The following is a 24,684-nucleotide window of genomic DNA, read 5'->3' as shown; positions in this document are numbered from 1 at the left end:
AAAAAAATTACAACCTACAAAATTTTAACAAATTTTTCTTTTTTTTTTTTTGCTTCTCTTAATTTTTCCTCTTTTTTTTAATTGTTATTTAATATTTTTCCATAACATAATTTTGGGTGTACAAGTTTTTGGACCGTTATGGTAAGTTATTTTGTTAGCTTCAGTTTTAGCTTCAGTACTGACTAATTTAATGTATATCCACAGATATATTATTGTATAGCTTCTTATTAAAAACATGAATTAAAAAGCTAGATTTGTGAGGGGTTTACTTATATATGCTGAGCACTGTATATCACAGAATATTATTATTTGCAGTGATTTTTTTATTTCACATGATTTGAAAATATTACAAAGAGCATGTTAAGTATTGAAATAAGCAGACCAATTTTTTTTTACTCAATACTAAATAATATAATCCATATTATTTATTAATAATCAATATTACTTAATTGATTATTTTACATATTTAATAAATAAATAAATAAAATGTTAAATACAGTTGAAGTCATAACTATTAGCCCCTCTTTGAATTATTTTTCTATATATTTTTTTATATTTCCCAAATAATGTTTAACAGAGCAAGAAAAGTTTCACAGTATATCTGATAAGTTTTTTTTTTTCTGGAGAAAGTATTTGTTTTATTTCGGCCACAATAAAAGCAGTTATTAATTTTTTAAATACCATTTTAAGGACAAATTTATTAGCCCCTTTAAGCAATTTTTTTGATAGTCTACAGAACAAACCATTGTTGTACAATAACTTACTTAATTACCCTATTCTGCCTAGTTAACCTAGTTAAGCCTTTGAATGTCACTTTAAGCTGTATAGAAGTGTCTTGAAAAATATCTAGTCAAATATTATTTACTGCCATCATGGCAAAGATAAAATAAATCAGTTAGTAGAAATGAGTAACTAAAACTATTATGTGTAGAAATGTGTTTAAGAAATCATTTCTCCTTTAAACATAAACTGAGGAAAAAAATAAACAGAGGGGGCTAATAATTTAGGGGGGCTAATAATTCTGACTTCAACTGTATATATAGTTTCATCCAAAGATAAATCCTAGAAATTTAAGATTTATTAAATAACCAAATAAACAAATTGTGTACTTCAATGTCAAATTTAAAGGAACACTAAACTGTCTATTAATATTATTGATTTAGCTTTAAACAATAATCCTGGAAATAAATAGAAAGAGAAAAATATCAAATACTAATATCAAATATTGACTAAATTTATATATAAGAGGTCCCATGAAATTAAAATAAAGATTTTTAGATGTTGGTATCAGTATTATTCCTTTCTAGCATATCTATAAGCCAGTGTCCACCAAAACAAAACAAAATTCACATTCAGAAGATATAAAACTGCTATAAACATGTAAAGCTTGTAGTTTGTCACTTCCACCCAAATGAATTAACATGAGATGAGAAACTGTAGTGTTAGTTGATGTAAATAAAACATTTAAGTCAACTCACACTACTGTTTGTCATCACATCATAACCAATAATCAAATGCTCTCTAGTGTCTGACATGCCCTGCCCACTTCAAGACGCTTCTCATTTGCTTTTCATTTGATTCACTTGAGCTCAACCCCTCTTACTGGCAGAGCGGTGATAAAACAAAACTCTACTGTTTTTAAAATGGGGAGAAGCTAAACTATGTCCCACCCACTCTTTATGTTGCGGTTGAGATTATGCCAAACATAGAATAAAATTGGATATTTCAAAACCCTTCATAGGATCTTTAAAGTATTTTTTTGTATGTTTTAAAACAAATTAACTTTTAAATTATAATTATTAAAATTATAATAACAATAATAATAATAACAAAAACAAGCAATCGAAATTAAACATGAATTTTTAATGTGGCCATAAACCTTTGGACTCCACTGCATAAGTTTAATCTCACTATTTAATAATTCAGTTAAGTTAAGGGTCAAAGAGTATACGATGGGAATGATTCAAGAGAGGTTTATCCTGAATGCAGTTTATCCTGAATGCAACACTGATAAACACACAGCCCACAGGAACAAAGAACGGGACAGGGAAAGAATGTAGTGAGACACGTCTGAGCTGAGGAGGGGAAGAGAAAGAAGAGCATTAAATGCACTGTGTGCTGTAGATGTGAAGCCCAGTGAATGTCCTGCACCGGTCCGACATCACAACACTACGAAAAAAAACGCTAATCCACTGGATGCTCAGGAGAAGAGCCACACAGACCACAATAACTCCATTACAAAACAGCTGATCCTGGAGCTACTGACATCTGTAACAGACTCCTCTCTGAGATGTTTCCACTTTTATTTATTTACAGGATATGAGTTCTCGGTATCATCCTTTCATATTTTACTAGCCGAAATGCTAATTCGTAATTTGGGTATTAAGATTTCTACTATTTCTGCAGTTTTTGATATCAGGAATTGCATTTCCAGAAGTAAAAATGTAAGTTCTTGATATCAATGATGACATGCTCTCTGAAATCAGGTATTAGCAAGAATTGTGTTTACAATAGTTACATATTAACATTCAAATTCAATTGTAGATATCAGGGTATTAACTTACGGTAAGTTTATACTAGTAGCAGGCTTACAATTTTTGATACTGATAAATACTATGTAACTAGTAAAATGCAATTGTTACTAGTTGAAGTGTTAATTCTTTATATAAGAAATTAAATTTCTACAAGTAACAATGACAATTTGACCTCAGGGGTAACACTTTACTTGAAGTGGGTGTACATAAGACTGCTATGACCACTTTGTGACATGACACAGCTTAAGATTTTGAGATGCATGGTTATGAGAACTGGCATTAAGTGTTATTTGCTCAGTTTTATTCTTAATAAATGCAAAGGTGACATTGTTTGAGATGTCTTTGTTATACCAAGTTGACAACCAAATACATCATAACCTTACTTCGTCACGACAATTAACTTGACATTATCAAGACAAAACCTGTCATAAATCTGTCATGAACATGATTGTCATGAGACCATTATAATCATGAATTTTATAACAGCATCCTTAATATTTTACTTGACCTCAACTAAAATTAACAAATTGAAAAAAGTGATCAGAAAACGATTAATGAAACAAATATAATGGCCTAAAGGCAATCATGTTTTGACAGATTTATGACAAGTTATGTTATCTTGGTAATATCAAGTTGTCAAAGAAAAAGACAGGTTGTGATGTATTTTTTGTCAAGATGTCAAAAAGAAATCCCAAACAAAGTAATTTTTGCATTTAAAATGAAATAACTGAGTGAATGACACTTTATAACAGTTGTCATTTGCATGCATAAAGTCTTATAAACACCTCCAAGTAAAGTGTTCCCAAATGCTAACTGCCATTGTTACTGGTAGAAATTCCTCATATCAAAAATCACCTCTGAAACGTCAAAAGTCTGTCAAAGTGTTGACATTGAGAATTGATACCCTGCAAAAAAAGAAAAGTCAAACCAGCTTGCCATCCCTTTCAGTATTTTTTTAACATGGTGCTTCAGTTATTGGGCGTGATTATTACAATTCCCATCCCAGTTTTATGTGGGGAAAAATACTTTATATTTGTCAGACCAGGCAGAATATTCAGAGCTTGTTCATTCAAGTTCATTATTAAACAATTCAAACATAACATATTTTTCCAAACAAATTCAGTGGCATCATCATGCATGCATTAGATTACCTGCTTAAGGCTACATTAAAACCAAAAAGAGAAGAAAAAAAGAAAATATAGCACGACGCATAACACACTGCACACAAAAGCAAATAAAAAGCAAATAAATAAGAAGAGAAGAATAGAAATAGGCACGCCAGGGAAGGTGGAATACCATAACAACACGTGGCATATTGTTATACTACTCCACCCACCTTAACTGTGAGCCCTTTGGCGTCGCCACCCCGTAGCCTTTGGAGTCCAGGTTTCCTCCGACTTTCATGGTGTCACATGGTTTGCGCTGCTCCGTGTATTCATTCATGGTGGACTCCAGGAGGAAGGCGTATTTCCCTTTGGATTTTCTGACCCGTGCGACTCCCTCTGCAGTGGTTTTGGTGAACACTGTGGGCTCTGCTGACTTCATGTAGCTCCACATCTTCTCATACACGGCGATCTTCGACCTCTGAAAGGTGGGGTAAAGGTGTACAGTGCCAGTGAAGCGAGCAGAGGGCACAATTGTTAGTGCTTGAATTGCAGATAAGAGGTAATCTGCCTTTTGGGAACTTAAGATAATTAATATTTATAAATTAATTAATATGTAAATCAACGCATGCACTTCTTATAGAATGTTTGGGGTCAGTAGGACTATTTTGCTACTTTTATTCAGCAATCACACACTAAACTGATCAAAAGTGACATCTGTAATGTTACAAAATGTTTCTGTTTATTAAATTTTTCTCTATATTAAACTTTAAATTGATCAAAAATATCAAACAAATAGGTTAGCCATTTCTACATTGATAAGATTACTCATTATTCATGATCAGTGTTGGGGAAAGTTACTGTTGAAATTAATGCAATACAATATTGAAAAAATCCCCCCAGAAAATAACTCATTGGTTACTTAGTTACTTTTCATGGAAAGAAATTTGTTGTATGACCTTTGAGTTATTTTTGCATTACTTTTCCTTATTTGCCTGAGGTTTAGTCTCTTTCAGAACTTGCAGGTGTTTTGTCACCTTTTTCATAGAGAAGCTCTGCATTTAACATCCACCTATGGAACCTACAAATTCATTTTTCTAGTGTGTAGGTAAATGATTTTTTGACAACTTTCTGAGCCTAGAGCTATACATGCTGTATAGATTAATGACAGCATGTAGTGTGTTTGCTACTTTTGAATGTTTTGTGTAATTAGTTAAGCAAATTCACTGTCAATTGAGATAAAGATTGAATAAAGCCTAAGAGTACCAACATAAAATAATTTAAGGCAAAAACTAAAAATGTAAAATGTTTAATAACAAAATGAACAGTAGGACGAAAAAAATCCCCATATTAAAATAAATCTCTGAGCTTTATCCATTGATTAAATTGCTTCATGTGGCCTTAACAAATGTGTAAAAACTTACTATTTTACAAAACGTAGTCACATTTACAGTAACGTTAGACAGTGGCTGCATCTCCTCAACAATAAAAGCAATAACCAATTCTTTTAGTTTATTTGAATTATTCGTTTTACCTGGAGAAGGTGAACTGATGCAGTACGCTCTCTCATTAGTGTGTGATTTTTACTGACATTTTTATTCCGCAATATATTTTGTAGAAGCCAATAAAGCAAGGTAAAAAGTAACCAGCGTTACATTTTTTTTAAAGTAGCTGAAATATTATTACTTATTTTTAAAAGTAATCCGTTATATTACTCATTACTTTGGAAAAGTAATATTATATCGAACGCACATTAAAACGTGTTACCCCAACACTGTTCATGATAATAATAATTAATAATCATCATCTAATACTTAAAGGTAGAGTTCACCCAAAAAAGAAAATTCTCTCATCATTTGATCAACCTTCACTTGCTTTAAACCTATTTGAGTTTTTTCTTCTGTTGAACACACACAAAAAAAAGATTTTTAATTTTTTTTTAAATGTTGATTGCTGGTGTCTTGACATTTTAATCTACCCATCAGATTATGCTACCAAGTACCAACACTGTATCTGAATGGTTCTGAGGATGGGGTTAGGGATCAGGTAGGTTAGGGCGATATGCAGCTTCATATAACACTACTCCACAATAAAATCTACACTGGTAGCAAAATCTGATGGGTGGTCATCAAAATGTGCTGCCTACGTTTTGAATGGGAGATAGGACAATCTGACAAGGTAGGACAAATCGACAGAACAACTGCACCTATTAACTTTCCATAAGTGTTTTTTTTCTACTATGGATGTCAATGGATGAAAGCCAGCAGCATACTTCAAAATATCTTCTTCTGTGTTCAACAGATAAAAGAAAATCATAAAGGTGTATAACTACGTGAGGAAGAGTAAAATATGAGGTCATTCAAAATTTTGGGTGAATCATGTTTTTTTCCACCAAATATTGATTTCTTACCTCTTCTGAAGTTTAAACATTTGTATTGTGTTATCTAAAATAAACATAAACACATCTGAAGACATTTTAATGCAAAAATGACAACATTTTTAACATAAGACTTGCAGTAATGTTTGGCTCAAACACAGATGCTAGAGACATTTCTTCTGATTTATTTTCTTTTTATATAGATTTATTTTAGCTAACATGTACTTCATTTTTACTTACTAACAATTTTTTTGGGAGGGTGGAGATGGATTATTTAGTGATTCAAGGTTGTAAAAGGACTAATACATATTAATGTATTACATTACAGATTGTCAAATGTAGGCTACAACAGTACTTGAAGAACACAAAAGTGAACAGTAAACAGTAAATGCTAATAAAGTATTGCTATGCATAATTTTTTAGTTTTGTAAAAATATGACATGTATTGTGGTGGTCACAGTAACTACAACCTCAAAATGAAGGCAAACCCCTGGTGTGCTTAATAATGAAAGCTAAAATTTCCTAAATTAGCATATTAGTCAATGAATTTTCAGTTTTTTTTCTCCTAATGCAGCACTTGAAGTCTTCTCATTTTGAAGTGATTCCCTCTTGCCCCCTTAACAAAACACCAGTGGCCATGCCATTTGTCCACTCACCCTGAAGAACTCTTTGGTGGAGCCTGAGTCAAGAGTGCCGTACGCGATGTCTGTCTGCTTGGCCAGATCCTCAGCACTTTCGATGGGCGACACCATCCTCTCCACAGTCAGGAAAGCTGCCAGGTTTGCAGTGTAGGAGGAGATGATGATGAGGGTGAAGAACCACCACACTCCACCCACGATACGGCCAGATAGAGACCTGCAAAGCCGAGAGGAAAATGACCGTGCAGGAGAGTTTGAAGAAGTGGAGAATGACAGAGCAATGAACATGAGAGGATATCGTTGAGGGAAGGAAAAAGAAGGGTAGAGGGAATTCAGGAGAGTTGGAGGAAAAAGGACAGAAATTTTTTGTTAGAAAGCATTGTCAATATAGAAATTGAAATAAAAATAAACTGCAAGGGTATGCCGCCAAATTGGCTGAATCAACACAATTCTTGAGTTTTTTTTGGGACAACTTAATTGTTTTATGTTTAATCTACTCAGTGGTGGAAAGACTACTGAAAAATCATACTTAAGTAAGAGTAACACTACGTGAAGTTTATTTATAAACTTATTTTGAGAGGATTACGTGCTTATGATTGCTAACAGCTGGATCCACATTATCCAATTCTCAATGCACCAATCAGACGATTCCTAAGCTACTACAAATACCCTGGGTTAAGTACCACCAATATCTTTGTTTTGAAGATTCCCCACTTCCACCCCTACTCCTTCTCCTAGATGGGTGACACGGCGGACCAGTGCTTAGCACTGTTGCTTCACAGCAAGAACATCTCTAATTTCAGCCTTTACCAAACCAGCAGACATTTCTGTGCAGAGTTTGCACTTTCTCCCTGTGCTCACATGAGTTTCCCCCGGGTTAGACGAGATCTATCTGAGCTCAAACTCCCCTCTCACCTTGCAACGGGAGGGAGCCCCGGGCTCGTGGATCTTATGAGCTCAAGGCTCTCTCCCGGGACAGCATGCCAAAGTAGCTTATAATTAATCAACAGCAAAGTGTGAACTGTTGAACTGCCCAAAAATGAAGTGCAAGTAGAGTAAAAGTATCTGTTGTAAATATTACTCAATGTATGAGTAAAAAGTAATAATTTTAAAAGTGCTCAAGAGTGAGTATTACACTGTGAAAGGTTGATGAGTTTACAGTACATGCAGTTTATGCATATATGTGTGTGTAAACGTAACATTCTGTAGTGCATTTAATGATTGTTTAAGGCCATTTGATGATTTTAGTCAACATACAGTAGGCATCCATCATCTTATCAGTGACATGCAGTCTCTGAGTGATTGCGTGTAGTTTAAAGATTTTGGACATCTTCTTGAACATTTTTCAAACATGTCTTGAAATTGTTCATTAGAATACAAAATTGTAAAATAGATATTTATTGTCAACATGTCTTTCCTGGTAAAATAAAAAGTTATAATAATAATAATAAAATTATCATTAAAATTCGATTGGACTGGAGTTGCAAGACTGCAAGAAAAAAATAGTGACTGAAGGCTGAAGGAAAACAATGGAGTAAAAGAACTAATACTGCTCAAGGGAAAGTACACACCTTAAAAAACTACTTAATGAATTACAATTCCTGAGAAAAACTACTTACAGTAATTTGAGTATTTGTGATTTGTTACTTTACACCACTGAATCTAAGCGATTTGGGTTGGGACATTATTTTATGACATTATATTATGACTTTTCAGATCTGAAAGATGTTTTTTCCATTCAATTCAATTCAGTTAAAATCAAATGTATTGTGCTTTACACAATAATTTTGGGATGCTCAAGATGTATACTATTGTTTAACAAAAGTTAGTCAATTGTATGATTTTATTTAATAATAATAATAATAATAATAATAATTCCTTACATTTATATAGCGCTTTTCTGGGCACCCAAAGCGCTTTACACACAACGGGGGGATCTCATCATCCACCACAAGTGTGCAGCATCCACCTGGATGACGCGACGGCAGCCATTTTGCGCCAGACCGCACACCACACACCAGCTGATTGGTGGAGAGGAGACAGTGATGAAGCCAATTGGAATATGGGGATGGTTAGGAGGCCATGATGGACAAAGGCCAGTGGGCAGATTTGGCCAGGATGCCGGGGTTAAACCCCTACTCTTTTCGAAGGACATCCTGGGATTTTTAACGACCACAGAGAGTCGAAACCTCTGTTTAACGTCTCATCCGAAAGACGGCGCTCACTGAGCAGTATAGCGTCCCCGTCACTATACTGGGGCATTAGGACCCACACAGACCGCAGGTTGGGCGCCCCCTGCTGGCCTCACTAACACCACTTCTGGCAGCAACCTAGCTTTCCCATGTGGTCTCCCATCCAGGTACTGACTGGGCGCAGCCCTGCTTAGCTTCAGTGGGCGACCATGTGAGAGTTGCAGAGAGCTAGCTGCCGGATTTAACCAAATCTGTATGTGTTGACTCAACTTAAAACAATTGCTCAGTGTAATTTTTGTAGAAAAAACATTTCCCAGGATACTTTGCAGTAAATTTCACAACTTGAGTTGTAAACAAAAATGTATTTAGCACTAGCCACCCCGAAGAAGCACCACAAATAATTAATCAATCTCGCTATGGTCACATACTGTGTGTATTTTTTTCAATAAACTTGAAATATATTGTTTATAAAATTAATAAATTAAATTAATAGTTTTATAATTGTCAATGGTTTTTAATTTGGCTGCTATTTGTAATTCTTTATGGGATGGAAATTCTTTACCAAATTTAAAGGTTAGTCCACTAAAATATTATTTCAAATAGGTATACACTTGTTCAAACCTGAGTTTCTTTTTTATCTATTGAACACAACAAGTTATTTTAGAGAATGCTGGTTGTTGGCACCCATTGAATTCCATCCTATGGAAGTCATTGCGTAGTATCAACCAGCATTCTTCAAAATGTCCTCTTTTGTGTTGAACAGAAGAAGAAACTCATAAAGGTTTAATGGAGTAAATGGTGAGATAGTTTTCACTTTTGGGTGAACTATCCTTTTAAAGCCATTCACAGTATTGTACCTTTATTATTGTCTCTTATTTTAATATACTTCTTTGCTTCAAAGTTTGTAATTTGTGATTCTCTTCATAGCTGCTTCATTTGGCTCATAGCTTACATCTCTATAATAAAGACTTTAATAAAATCCTTATGTGAAAAAAGGAATGGGAAAAAAATTCCGGTGACTACAGAAGGCACTGCAGATCTTCAGTGTCTTACAGCATGAAAAGCAACTCGTGAACAGTGTTTCAGTGCAGTGATGTTTTAATTGACTGTGTAGGTGAGGGTCTCCTCCACACAGAGGGAGATCTCCATCCGACTGGCTTGCCGTCAACACATATTGGCTATTTAGAGTGGGCCGTCGGGAACGTCAACCACGATGGGGATGAAGTGCTAAAACCCAACGCTGTTTACATTTACACCTCATCCTAGTTATGCAAATCATTTGACAGGACAGCATTGTGAATTTATGCAGGCCTTTGCTTCTTTTCGTGCAGTCAAGGAAACAACCATGTTGTTAAAGGAAGAGTTTATCCAAAAATGAAAATGACCACATTAATTACTCACCCTCAAGCCATCCTCTGTGTATTTTTTTCTGTCAGATGAAAACAGTCAGAGTAGTTTTAAATTTGATCCTGGCTTTTCCGAGTGGTATAGTTTAATGGTGTTGGATGGTGGCTTTTGTTCTGAAACTTCCAAAAGCGCACAAATTTAAAAACTCATATATCGCCAGGGCTTTTTTTACACGTCTTATGATGTGGATCGATGTGTTTTTGTAACAGAAATTTTTAAAATTAGGGATTTAAAGATTTACCGTGAGCTTGTTGAAAATGGATTAAAATATATGACGATTCATACCAGTAGAAATCTTGAGCAAATCGCGATATATTTTTGAACAAAGGGTTTATAGTCGCAAACTTGATTTACCTGTACATCAGTGGCAAGCAAGAGGTGGTGTGGCGGAGTAAAATGACAGCGGTAAAGTGCGCCAGACAAACACAAACTGTGTGTAAATACTGTGAAAACACATTTACTTGCAGAAGAACGAGTATGATGCACATAAACCAAGCAGACCAGATGATTTGCAGATCCGCTTGATCCGACGAGTGCTACTGAGATCACACGGTGCATCAGTGCTTTCATAATGAAAGTGTGAAGATGTTTTTCAGACTGACAGAGAAAGTTGTTCTGTTACAGAAACAGGTAATAAATTATTATTACTCACGCCTTTTCAAATTAGTGTATGCATATTTTAATAATTTGATTATTATTATTAAATATTAAACATGATTATCTCTTCTTAAGTGTATCACACTGATACTTATACTAATTAATTATACAAGCAATGTTAATTATTCACCTTCATAATCATGTTCAACTCCTGTCTTTGCCCTACTATATAATTAGATCTTTTTTTTTTTTTTTACCGCTGTCTTTTTTTTTTGGATTAGGAAAGGCTTACCTCTCCACACCAGTCATCTCAGTCCCCAGTAAAACAGTTTTTTTCAGCAGGGGACATTGTAAATGTGCAAAGACCTCAGCTTATGTCAGAAAACAGAGAGATACTGATCTTTCTTTTGAAAAATGTCAAATCCCAGCACAGTCACAGTTTTAGTGTGTTTAAATAAAAGAGTCTTCTTTAGTTTGTACTATTACTATTTATTTTGGAATTAATTTGTTTTAAAAATAGCAATTTGGTTATGGCACAAAATATATTATTTTGCAAAACAAATTTCAAGCATTTAAGAAAAAAAGGTAAGGGCTCTTTAAATTTGCTTCTAATAATTAAAAAAAAAATTGTGCCTAAGTGAAGTTTCACAAACTAATTTTAAGAGAAGCATGTGATATGATTGATCGCAGCTGGTCTCTCATCTATAATCATTAGTTGGCCAATCAGATTAAACCAAACTCACTATAAGTAGGCTGGCTAAAACTACTCCCTTATCTTCATTTTTTTGAAGAAACCCCCCATCCACCCCTTCTCCCCCTTTCCTCCTTTACCAGGGGAAGCTCTTAAGAATCTCGTACTCCCCTTACATGCTCATTGACCAGATGGGAGCCCTGGGCTCAATTATCTCCAAGCTCAGGGTTCTCTACTGGGACAGCATGCCAAACCTGCTATTATTTTCAAGCATGATCTAAGTGCGAACTCTTGAAATCGTGAATTGTATCGACTACAGTTAGGTGAATCATGTAAATAAAATGTAAATAAAACAGCATGGTGGTCTTGCCGGTCTCAATGCTGGTCTTGACATTGAAACCAGCAAAACCAGCACATCAGCATCACCATACTTTACCCCCATATGCTGTTTTTTTTTAAACAGGGATGACAGACGACTACGATGTATGACATATGACATATCACGCAACGTTGAGAAGACGCGTGTACAATTTTATACAGTTACGCTAAGCTAACTAGTTTTCATGTTTGTCTTCTGTGGTAAACAAACTGTGGTTCTTATGAGACTCGTATATTCCACAACGAATGTATTTAACATTATACGTCATAAATCTGTGATTGGAGTTTATAAATGAAACATTTGAAATAACTTTGTTACAAAAACACATCAATATGCTTTATAAGACAAGCATTGACACCCTGCAAAGTGTGGGTTAGTTTGAGGACAGATTTATGCGCTTTCGGAAGCTTCAAAATAAAAAGCCACTATTCAACACCATAATACCAGAGCCAGGATAAAATTTTGAATAACTTCGACTGGGTTTGTCTGACAGAAAAAAAGCCCTAAACACAGAGGGTAGCTGAAGGGTGAGTAAATTATGGGGTAATTTTCTTTTTTGGGCCGAACTATTGCTTTAAGGCACATTGGATGCAATAAGAATAGACTCAAGGTGAACAGTCACCCTTCTGAGACTTAAATCCGAGTAACTAAACGCTAACCTGCATGCAGACACACCATTCAAGCTTGGCGACGACTGCAAATCAGATGCGCTAACCGCGGCTAATCGATTTGACTTCATGAGACAAAGCCAATTTAATAAGAGCCTAAATTGAGTGGACACGAAACCAGTGAGTCACCCCTCGGGCTGCTCCGCTGCCCTGTCGCTTGGCATACAGTATCATTCATAAAGACATATGATCCATGAACAAACAGGAATTCTCTCTGGTCCTCATCATGTCATTTGGTGTAAAACAGACCGTCTGATCACAGCTCAATGATAAGAATCAAGCCGTCTCTGTGGATTTCACACATGCACACACAAGCGCAAAATAAGCAAACTATCTCTCAAAGCGGCTCATTATCAAAGAGCTGCCATTAGAGCTGTGAAAAGGGATGCTTGACTGTCAGTGAAATAGTCACTATGCAGATTCCCCATCAGCAAGTGTGTTCCTGAGCAAGAGGATGTTTGCTGAATTCAAATAGCATTTTGAAAAGTTGGTAGATTTGTGGGAGAGAAAGAAACGGAGAGACCTTGACGTGCCGTGGATAAATGGAAAGGTCACTGCCCGCAGCCTCAGCGAGCCTCCAGCGCTTTATTTATTCATGGCTTCCTCTCTACTGCTCTGATTAAGATTTAATACCTGCAAATCAATTTTGCCATGCATGAGACTAAAGTCGTTCACAATCATACTCCACATTACCGATCTCCGCTTTTGCTGGCAAATTGGAAAAATAAAAAAGCAAGCTCTTACATTAGCCCATTAAAAATACATTCGTTCCTATTTGGCAGCATTTGCCATCTCTTGGCGTTGTCAGATGCAGCATGTGGCGTCTTCAAACACCTGGATGTCTCAGTGTGGCCTGAACATTACAGAAAACCATAAGCAGCTTTATGAGATGCTAAAGTGTTACTTAAAACTTAAGTAATTGTGCTACTATAAAACTAGTAGAAGACTTGTTTATAGGCATACAGGCTATATCAGGGAGAGATTTTAAGATGCAGGCTCCTAAAAAATAAGTGGGCTGTCATTTGGTTATCATAAATATAGTCATATTGTTAAATATTAATGTAATTTTAAATGTTTTGACACTTTGAATTCATTCTAAAATTATCGGACTGTTCAAAACAATTGTCTTATAATTATTATATAAGGATAATTTTTTTGAAACTTTTTTTAGATGCTTTGATATTTGCTCTTGATTAATAGAATGCTTTCTTGCTCTGTTAAAGGGATGGTCTACTACTTATATATATTTATATTCACATATTTTAAGCTTTGGTTCATGTGTAATGTAGCTGTGTGAACATAGACAATATCTAAAAATATAATACACTCAAAATACAATACAAAGGAAGACATTGGCTTTTACAGAGTTAGCTTAGCAAAGCCTACAGCGAATGAAGTTTGGGGACTACAAAAATTTACATCCGGGTTAGTGAGATCACAAACCCTTCAGGTTACGCACATTCACCATATGCATACACCCTGTGCAGCGAAGGGGCGCGGCCAGAGGCACTGTAATGTTATAGCAGAGAAAACTAAAATGCGGCCAAACGGTGCTATTTCCACAGAGCTTGTTCTGTTTCAGTATTTGGGCTTCCAAAGGAAACAAAACAAAGAGAGAAGTAGTTACAGTTTAATTATAATTACCTTCCAGACAATTATAAAAATATATAGCTAGCATTTGACCAAAGACAGCTTCCAGAATCTCTCCCAGTCCAGTGCTGGATTTGGCTAAAAACTCCTCAAAGAAGGAGCAGCTTGAACCATATTAGACGAAGCTGTTGATTGTGAACCACAACCTGTAAGTATTTTATTTGTTAATATTTATCTATTACATGCACAGTTTCTAGCGTTAACGGTATGATTTAGCAAGGATGTAAACAACAGGAAATGCTGTTTGGCACCATTAAAATATCAAGCTATAAATGGGTATTTATCAGTCAAACTGCTGTAAACACTCACATGATTTTTTTTTTTTTTTTTTAACAAATGAAGCATGAGCACACATTGCTTTGCATCTAATGAACCCAACCACACCTTTTAAACACACTCTAGACCAGGGGTGGCCAACCCTGTTCCTGGACAGCCACCTTCCTGCAGATTTCAGTTGCTACCCATATCAAACACACCTGAACCAATTAATTAGGATCTGAACACTACGTGATAATTACAGGCAGGTGTGTTTGATATGGGTTGCAACTGAAATCTGCAGGAAGGTGGCTCGCCAGGAACAGGGTTGGCCACCCCTGCTGTAGACCAAATCTTTAAAAAAGTTCAAGTAAAAAAAAAAAAAAACTTTATATGGTAGTATTCTTCATATTCTAGCTGTTATTTTTTTTTCCTAACAATGCCTGAAATTTTGTATTAATAGCACTTCTTTTGATAATTTGCTAACACTAATATTAAGAAGCATTGGCTAAATAAATGTTAATGTAATAGAATGTAAATTTATAGACACTTACTAAATATAAACAAATATCCGTGTATACTACGATAAAATGTAAATGTTGTATAATAAACTACCTGACAAAAGTCCTGTCACCTATCCAAGTTTTAGGAACAAAAAATGATAACTTGACTTCTAGTTGATCAATTGGTATCAAAAGTGGCTTACATAAAAGGCAAAAACCTCTAGATTATGCTGCTTTAAGGCACGCAGAAAGGCACGTAGAAACAGTGGGAAGGGGAGGAATAGCCTTAAAGGTGCAGTACATCAACACCGCCACCTTGTGCAAAAAGGTATAAAAGAGAGTCTTATAAAAGGTATAATAAAAAATCTGATGGGTGTTTTGAACTTAAACTTTACATACATATTCTGGAGACACAAAAGACTTATCTTAAATCTAAAAAAAGAAATAATCCAGGTGCCCTTTAAAGATGAAGAAAATGTTCGTACATTTAACAAAATATGTACTATTATTACTATTTTTTTTTCAAAACATTACCTGCTTTTTAAGTATTTAATATCAATGTTCATAGTATAATCATAAATGATACTAAAATATTAAAGACGTAATTTCCTTTATCAGTAATAGTTCTATGGACCTTCCAGCACCCTTTTAGAGTTCTCTGTGGTCCTCTGACTCAGAATCTGAAAGGCTGTATCACTCAAAGTTGAGTTAAGTGTATTCACAAAAGAATTAAACCACAGGAAAAGTCAATAATTAATTTCCAATGATAACCTTTTTTTTTTTTTTTTTTACCAAAAATAGTCTCAACAGCTGTCCTTTTTATCCTTATGCACAGCAAAAATTGAAAATAACAAGACTCACACTGATTGCCATGACTGCAGTGGATTTAGGTCGGCTGCACCTGTGAGTTCAAGGGCAAAGAAATCCACCGCTACTCAAGACAACAGCCAAATGATGGTATTTCTGCCCACTACAAATAATAAGCTTGACTAATGCACTGAGAGCTTTTTAAATAAATCAAGGCATCAGTGATGAGCATGACACACTCTCTTTCTAATCCAGAACAATAGCATCACGCCTAACATCTACAATGTGTGGCATGCTTTCAGTATTGAGAATGGTAATGTTTTCAGCTGCACTTGCCCTTAAATTGGGTCCTATTATATTAATTTTCACAAGATGTAATATGCCTCAGGTATCCCCAGAATGCATCTGTGAAGTTTCAGCTCATAATATCCTACATATCATTTATTATACAATGCTCTATAGTAACTGTTGAGATGAAGAAGTCAAAATAGGTCTTTTCATGGCTGTTTCTCAATTTCAAAAAAAGCAGAGAATGGATTTGCATTCTAATGCCAAGTTCCCTTGGAAGAACACAGAATTCATCCTGTGAGAAATGAGATGCCACATTCCTCCTGATGGTCACATGACCTTCACGCATTTTAAAGGAAAATGATTGAAACATTACAGCGTTCATACAATGATTTATTGATACATTCCTTTTTCATATACAGTTGAAGTCAGAATTAGCCCCCCTGAATTATTAGCCCCCATTATTTTTTTCCGTTTAACGGAGAGATTTTTTCAACACATTTCTAAACATAATAGTTTTATTAACTCAATTATATTAACTAATTTATTTTATCTTTACCATGATGACAGTAAATAATATTTTACTAAATATTTTTCAAGACGCTTCTATATGGCTTAAAGTGACATTTAAAAGCTTAACAAGGTTAATTAGGGTAACTATGGAGGTTAGGGTAATTAGGCAAGTTATTGTATAATGATGGTTTGTTCTGTAGACTATCATAAAAGTATAGCTTAAAGGGGCTAATAATTTTGACTTTAAAATGTTTATTAAAAAATTAAAAGCTGCTTTTATTCTAGAGAAATCTTTTATTCTCCAGAAGAAAAAAATATTATCAGACATATACTGTAATTTTTTTTTTGCTCTGTTAAACATCATTTGGGAAATATTAAAAAAAGAAAAATAAATTCAAAGGGGGGCTAATAATTTTGACTTCAACTGTATATGACATGCGCAGAAGCCTTACAAAGATACTTCGCACAATACAAAGAAAACAGATTTTAATATGAATTTTAGCAAATAAACACGCTTTAAGTGTTTAAAGTGTGGTTCTCTCAAGCATCCTCAGATCTATCAGCCTTTTAGTTTTAGAGCTAAACTTTGGCGGTTGATGATGTCACAAAATAATCTAAGAAAGAAGGATCGCTTAGGTACAAATACTGAGAAACTCTTTTAAACTGTATGTACTGTTAGGTATGTTTTCATTCACTCTGGGTTGATTTTGAGTCTTAATTTGGCAATAACTTTTCTGCTTTTGTTTCAGCTAGCAGAATGATTTTTGGTGACAATTCTTTTATTTTGACAAAATGCTTTGCATTTTTTAAAAACTCAACAATACAATGATTTATTTCATACAAAGTCCAGTAACTAAGCTTTTTTGCACAGGGTCAAAAGGGTAATGGTGCCAACTGATAATCAACACTAAAAATTACAAAATGTATCTCTTCCCAACAGGGAATACCACCAACAATCAAAACTGCATGATTATATGGTGTCACGGTTTTGCCATCACAAAATGTGATTATATTAGAAGTCAACGGGGCAAAAACAGCCACCAACAGTAAATTAGGGAGAAATTTAAATTAAAATTTTATATCCAAGACTGTGATTAAAGGGAAAAAAATCCAGTCCACAAGTACATTTTATATTGAAAATACGTCATTTTGTGTGCTTTTTCACCAAATCAGTTACATCATTTGTGAACTTGGCAATTAAAATCATGTAATTTTTAAATCATTTAATAGTTTTGATCAGGGCTAAGATTGATTAACAGATTTATGCAAAACAAATTGCAAAAAAAAATCTGATGCATTTTACAGCAGTTTAATTTAGTAATAGTTTTAATCCTGTACATAACAAAATGATTGAAAATCTGAACAGTGCACAAGGGTTAATGCAATGACCAAGCTACTCCCTAGCCACTTTATGGAAGAGGGCAGAGTCTATACAACCTGTTTTTCAGACCTTTTGCTAAAATAAAACTTTCATGGTTTTGATGTACAAACTTTGCTTTGTCAAATAATAATTGTTCCACTTGTTTCAAAATGACATCACTTTAGTTATAGTATGTAAATGAGTCTTTTTGTATATTTGTATATATTTTTAATATTTGAACCTTTATAGGGTGGTTTTACATACACTACAAGTGAATTTTGCAATCAATATCCCTTACATGCATAAAAACTGAACCTAACTGATTTGAAAATATTAGATATTATAACGCTACTTCCCTCCAAAACAAGTCACACACTTTACTTGTTCTGCAGCACAAACACTCGCTATTTTGAGGATGTGTTTCATCTGTGTATGGCCATAAATCTAAAAAGGAAATTACAGTTCAAGGGTATCAACTTTTATCCCAGAGTGTCTTATGTAGATAAATGATTTCTGGGCTGAAATGATCATTTTGGCATGGAGAAAACCTGGGGCAAAGCTTCCTCTGCTGCAGCGTAATCTCCTCTCTCTCATTTCCGTCACTGTTACAGCACTGGCCTGGTGAGTCAATCATATCCTTACATCACTCCCATGATCTCTCTCTCCTACAGCCCTACAATCATTTCCAAACCATCTGAGGAATAAAAGAAGCCAGTGAATAGAGGCAATTATTGGAGCAAGATCGACCATAAAACACAAAAGTAGGGCCAGAAGAAGAAAGCAAGAGAAAGAGGAGGGGGTAGAGCGAGACAAAGATTTAAAAAAAAAAAAAAAAGTGAAATTGTTCTTCGACACACAAGAAAAAACACAACAAGAGATAAAAAGCTATCAAAGAAAATCACAGGTTTTTTGACCAACAGCAACCCTGCATTTTCCATACATCCCCACAGCTAAATATACGCTACATCTGCAAACACAAGCGTTCTTTAAAAAACATTCGTCAGCTTCAAACATGCTTGAATAAATATTACCCAGTCAGTGCAACCGAAGCACTTCAAGGACTTGACACTTCAACAAAAAGATTTGTACAGAAGGGCTGCAGCTCCATTTTTGATTGGAGACGCAATCTTACCGAACCTCTGACTATCATTAGCATATCTTAATTCCCCGTTCATCCCGTGATGCAATTTCAAGAGGCTTCGTTCACCAGAGCTGCGTGTGAAAATGAGTTTTTTTTAATCTTCCCATGTCTGATAGGGTCTGCTGCGCACATGCATTACAACTACAAAATCACCACAATAGCGCACGCGGCAGATGCTGGTTCTACCTGTCGAGTGATGACACCTGCCAGCCTGCCTCAGCCAAAAACACGACAGCGAAAACAGGCAAGAGTTATGACCCTGTCCGGCTCCATCTCACAAGACGCCCTCAGCATTTTCATTGCCCATCATTCGCACATCATCTTCATCAATCATCTTACTTAGAGAGCACTTTACCCTCAGTGAAAACTCATAATTCAGTGGTGCTGAACCAAACTGACTAAATTATGTGTTTTAAAAAGGAGAATAAAATAAACTAAAATGACAAAATCAATGACTCATTCTGCAATGTAGAGTTTATGAATCGATATTTCAATTGTACATGATTCAAGTTCAAACTGTGCAATTTCTGCACCAACAGTATCACAATGATAATCATAATCATAATAACAATAATGGACAACAACCTGAGAGCTCAAATCACATGTTTAGAACAGAAAAGTTTAAAAGTTTCAAGTCAAACATGATGATTCATGCTGAAATTAGGTTTAAAAATACTGTATTAACAGAAAAATTGGTTTGTCAGACAACAACAATAACAATAAAAACTCTATGTGCTTGTATTGAAATCCTTGGGTTTAAAATTGTGTTATCAGTAAATCAGGACCTCATTTCAGAAAGGAGGTTAGGTGAAAACGCAGAGTATCTTAACCCTGAAATGCCAGAAACTCTGTGTTTTCTGTTTCAAAATGGCAGGTTTGTCTAACTCGAGAAAGCAGGGTAAGTCAAGCCCGTTTCTGAAAGAGAGGTAACTTTAGCTAAAAGTCACTTGTCAAGATAACTCTGTGAACCTAACCTGGTCAGGAGCAGGTTTTATTCTCTAAACTCTCTGAGTTTCGGTTGGTTTCCTCCCCCTTTTTAAAGACAAAGCTTAGCCTTAGCCATTCATTGCTTGTATTTGTCACACAAAGAACAAAGTCACAAGAATGGCTTGTCCTTTTTTGGGAAAATTACATTTAGATTCAATACCATAGTTTTAAGTTTTACCTTTAATATTACTGCAAAAAATTAATAATTAGCTTAAATTCACTGACCTTTGACAGGGACATGTACTCTAACTAGATTAATAGTATTATTACTTGTTCTACAAACTATTTTTTAGTACTGTTTACATTCTAACTTTCATATCAACCTCCACCACTTGATCAATAAAAAAGGCAGACTCACAAGTGCACTTTTAAATCTATTAAATTTTATCTTAAACTGATCAACGTGTGTAAAAGTGGAAACCTTAAACATTTCCACTGAACATTGAGATGAGGTTGTATGCATTCTTGTTTTGTCAAATTGGTTGTAGAACATATGCATTAGCCTATTTTATGTAATTTAATGCAATTACATCTAAAATAACTTCAAAATTACGGCCAAATCCCCACTTTTTCAAAGTCAATAAACGTCACAAATTACATTGCTTATTTTATCACTTAAATATGTAAATACTTTAAATGGAAGCGTGTGCATTAACTAAAGCAGCTGTGTTTTACCATGCTAACTGTCTTTGTTTCGCTGATGCGGCGGTGTTACTTTAACAAAAAAATCTGGTCATATTTGCTATAACTTAAAAGTTTAGCTGGAGAAAAAAATGCTGATCCCTTTTTTAGATGTTGCCATGGTAACTTGTAATATCTGTGCTCCAATGATAATGCCTTTTTATAGTCATGGTGTGTGCGCTTAACTTTGAATTAGTCTACACAGACTTGAGTGACCTAACTCAGATCAGCTGTTCTGAAACCGAAAACTCTGAAGTTTGTAATCTCTTTAAGTTAACTCAGAGTTCAAGTTTAAACTCCGAGTTGGTTTAACCTCCTTACTGAAAGAGGCCTCAGGAATATTAATAATCAATACCAATATTAATGAAATAATAATAATTAATAGTTACAACAGCTATATCATATTTTTCTGCATTAAGCTTGAGTATATACTTTTATACAGTATGAAGTATTACGATATTGTGATATTATGAAGACAATGATTACAATAATGATTAAATATATTTACTAATAAATGATTTTCGATAACTCTTCACAATAAGTTATTGCTAGTCAATGCATTTACTAACATGAACAAAACAATGAACAGAACATTTATTACAAAATTGATTAGTCTGTGTTAACATTAATGAAAACAAAGTTGTTCATAGTTCACGTTAACTCACACTGTAATAATAACTCATGTTATTACACAGCTCCATTTTTTAAATTCTGATCAGTCACGACATTCCAAGGTATGTTATTGCCAGACAACAACCGCTGAAACTAATAACATCCCTCATCCGGGTACTTCATCTTGACCATCAGTGTATATGTTATTGTGTATATGTGTATATGTGTATGTTATATTGTGTATTGTTATATATTCAGTTATTTTGGCTCTATCAGCTTCACATTTTAGAACAATACAGTAAGTCTTATTCCCTTAACATTTGTACACACAAATTCTGTGCAAAGACATTTTTATGAATAAATTGTGAATCATCCAAATCTTCCATTCTAAAATGTATTCTAAATATACGAAGAAAATCAAGAATAACCACATACACAATAATCATGTATGCCTGAGGCCTTTCAAGGATATATAAAGAACGTATAACATACTGTATAACATATTTTTAGAAATCAGATATGCTATTTAGAGGTTGAGGGAAATGCAACTAGACATCAAAAATGTATAATGTATGTATAACTGAATAATTAGATGTCTATTGATATAAATATGATATTATTTTATTTTAATATATAATGTATAATAAAGATAAAAAAAACAAACCACCTGATCTATCTTATATAAACAGCGATAATATTGTGTCTCACATAGCGTTTAGAGGCATGGCACACTTGGTTCTGCTTCAAGACATTTTGGCACATGCTCTAAGGAGAGAGCACATCTTTAGAGAGTGCACAGATATATTTGCTGAAAACGACAAATGGTTGCTCACTGACTTTAGTGGACAATCACTGTTAACTTACTTTTCAGTTCTAAAACCTGAGGTGTACTACACTGTGTTTTTGTGGACTTTAGAGTGCTGCACGCTTATGTCACTAGGCAACCACTGTATCAACAGTCTTGGTACTGCAGCATGTGATGTCAAAGACTTAAGTGATGTGTGATGCTTTTTCTGCACAGTTGATCTATTTAACTACAGGTGATGCTTTATGGGCACCTATGATGAAAATTATCTTTTGTAAGCTGTTTGGACAGAACTGTGTGCAGGTATAGTGTGTCCACAGTCATATTGGGGTGATAGAAACATATTAAGTCTTTTTTTTTAAATTTCCTGACATTAAAATAGGATTCAAATCCCTCCCATTTTGAGGCCCACCACAACGTGACGTAGAAGTGCAGTTTCCCCACCTACCGAATTGACTGCCTCATATTAACATTCTCCATAGTAACATATGTGACAAATCAACAAATGTGATCAAGAATGAGTTTTACAAGTTAATTTAGGTTTATTTTGTATATTAACATAATGGATATTCATACAGCAGTGGATATTATTGTGTATCCTGTCACATGTCTTGCAAAGTTAAACACGCTTGATGTGTGTGTGTGTCTAAGTTCTTACTGTAGTATTTCTCACAAACCTTACGTGAGATCTGCTTCCTTCATGTCAGTCACTGTGCTGTTTATCTGACGCTGCCGAGGCGGAGATTGAGGCACACTTTGAAAGGTACATGTCAATGGAGGGCGGGGAAAACTAGCATTAGGGCACAGGTAACTAAAAGAGTAACATTGTGTTTAGAGCAGAAAATTACAAACTTCTGAAAGGTATAATAAATAATCGGAGCTGAAACTTTGCAGACACATTCTGGAGACACAAAAGATTTATCTTAAATCGTGAAAAAGGAGTCAAATAGGTGCCATTTTAAAATTATTTTTCTTGATGTTTTGGTGCTGTACTTATCTGTCACAGCACAAGCACTACTTTGTAGAAAGCCCTTGTGAAAATACCTTATATGAAGGTAGTTTGGGCGTGTATTATGCAAATTACTAACGCGGACGCCGATTTAGAACTTACTAACAGAAGTTTACTAACAGAAGAAGGGGTTTAAGAGCAAACTCATGTGCGTATGCTCGTATTGTGAATTAGTTTCAAAGCTATCATGAGAAGTTATGTTTTGTATCTTATAATTACAAAAAGTAATAATAGGATACAATTTGGGGCAAATAGCATTGTGATAAGTGGAATAAAGTTCATCCGGATAGTTGTTTTCTCAGAATAAAGCACTTTAGGCTTGTTCAATATGATGAGCCTGTCAGATTTTATTCTGTGATAACAACCATCTGTATGTGCTTTATCCCTTATTTAACAAGCATAAATATGGATTTTAATAATGCATTAGTGAATTATTAATAAACTCTTTATACATATTGTTCAATATTACCTCATGTTTGTAAAAACAACTTACAGTAACTATTGATACCTTATTGCAAATTGACCTGATTTCCTTGTATAAATATTTTGTACAGTTTAATAAAACAGACAAGTTTCACAAACTACACAACCGGTCAAAAGTTTGGGGTCAGTTTGATTTAAGTGTTTTAAAATAAGCTTCTCCTGCTCACCGAGGCTGCATTTATTTAATCAAAACTACAGTACAAAGTTTAAAATTGTGAAATGTTTTTGCGCTATAAAATAACTGTTCAAAAGTAGTTAATCATTTCATTTAATAATTTATTTCAGCGATTTTAAGGAAGATTTTTTAGCTTCTTTACTCCAGTCTTTAGTCACATGATCCTTCAGAAATCACTATAAAATTAATTACTGCTATTATAATTTTTATTATTATTATTATTATTAATAATAATAATATTATTAATGGTAATAGTAATAAAAGCAATAATCACTGGAGTAATATTTCCATTTGAAACTACATAAAATAAGCAAGCAGTTATTTAAAATTGTAATAAAAATTTAACAATTTATTTATTTTTTTACATTTAATAAATGCTGCCTTGATAAGCCTTGATAATTTTCTTAAAAAAAAAAACATGAAAAAAAACTGACCCCAAACTTTGGACCAGTAGTGTACATGCATATTCGTTTTTTGATTTCTTACTATTACAATGCACTAAATGCAAATAGCTGAATATTTTTATTTTCTCTCAAACACAAACAGCCTGGAAAGTTACCAGACCACGATTTGAAAACGGCTTTCATACGTTATAATCCATCCTCTGACTAATGATTTTGGCTCTACTATGCTATATAAAAAGAGGGTTAAAAATATCCCTAAAAATTGAATCAAATAAATAAAAGTAAAAAAAATGGGCAGAATTGCTATATAAGATTAAGAAAGTACTGAAAAAGACAACACACTTCATGTATTAAATATGCATAAAACTATCAAGTGCACATGAAAAAGAAAGCAAATCTGCACATTTGAATAACCAGTAGGCTAT

At 34.3% G+C, this 24,684-nt stretch overlaps 2 protein-coding genes across 12 annotated transcripts in view; one reads left to right on the top strand and one right to left on the bottom strand.

Moving 5' to 3' along the window:
- LOC147838831 (odorant receptor 131-2-like) overlaps positions 1 to 24,684 on the top strand; it is a 1,093,102-nt gene that overhangs the window by 577,180 nt on the left and 491,238 nt on the right. The window lies entirely within an intron of this gene.
- The window catches only part of gria4b (glutamate receptor, ionotropic, AMPA 4b), a 201,234-nt gene that overhangs the window by 6,492 nt on the left and 170,058 nt on the right, over positions 1 to 24,684 (bottom strand). For 9 of the 10 annotated variants that reach the window (XR_015519488.1, XR_015519490.1, NM_212752.2 and 6 more), the window contains 2 exon segments: positions 6,671 to 6,869; positions 3,871 to 4,118 (listed from right to left, as the gene is read on the bottom strand). Coding sequence is in view for 7 of the 10 variants with exons in the window: in NM_212752.2 (NP_997917.2) it covers positions 3,871 to 4,118; positions 6,671 to 6,869 (447 nt within the window). In the remaining 3 variants the exon portion in view is untranslated. 10 annotated transcript variants of the gene reach the window in all.

This window comes from Danio rerio, chromosome 21 (genome assembly GCF_052040795.2).
Source record: "Danio rerio strain M-AB ecotype USA chromosome 21, GRCz13ab, whole genome shotgun sequence".
NCBI classification, from domain to species: Eukaryota; Metazoa; Chordata; class Actinopteri; order Cypriniformes; family Danionidae; genus Danio; species Danio rerio.
This window is presented reverse-complemented; position numbering and strand designations above follow the sequence as displayed.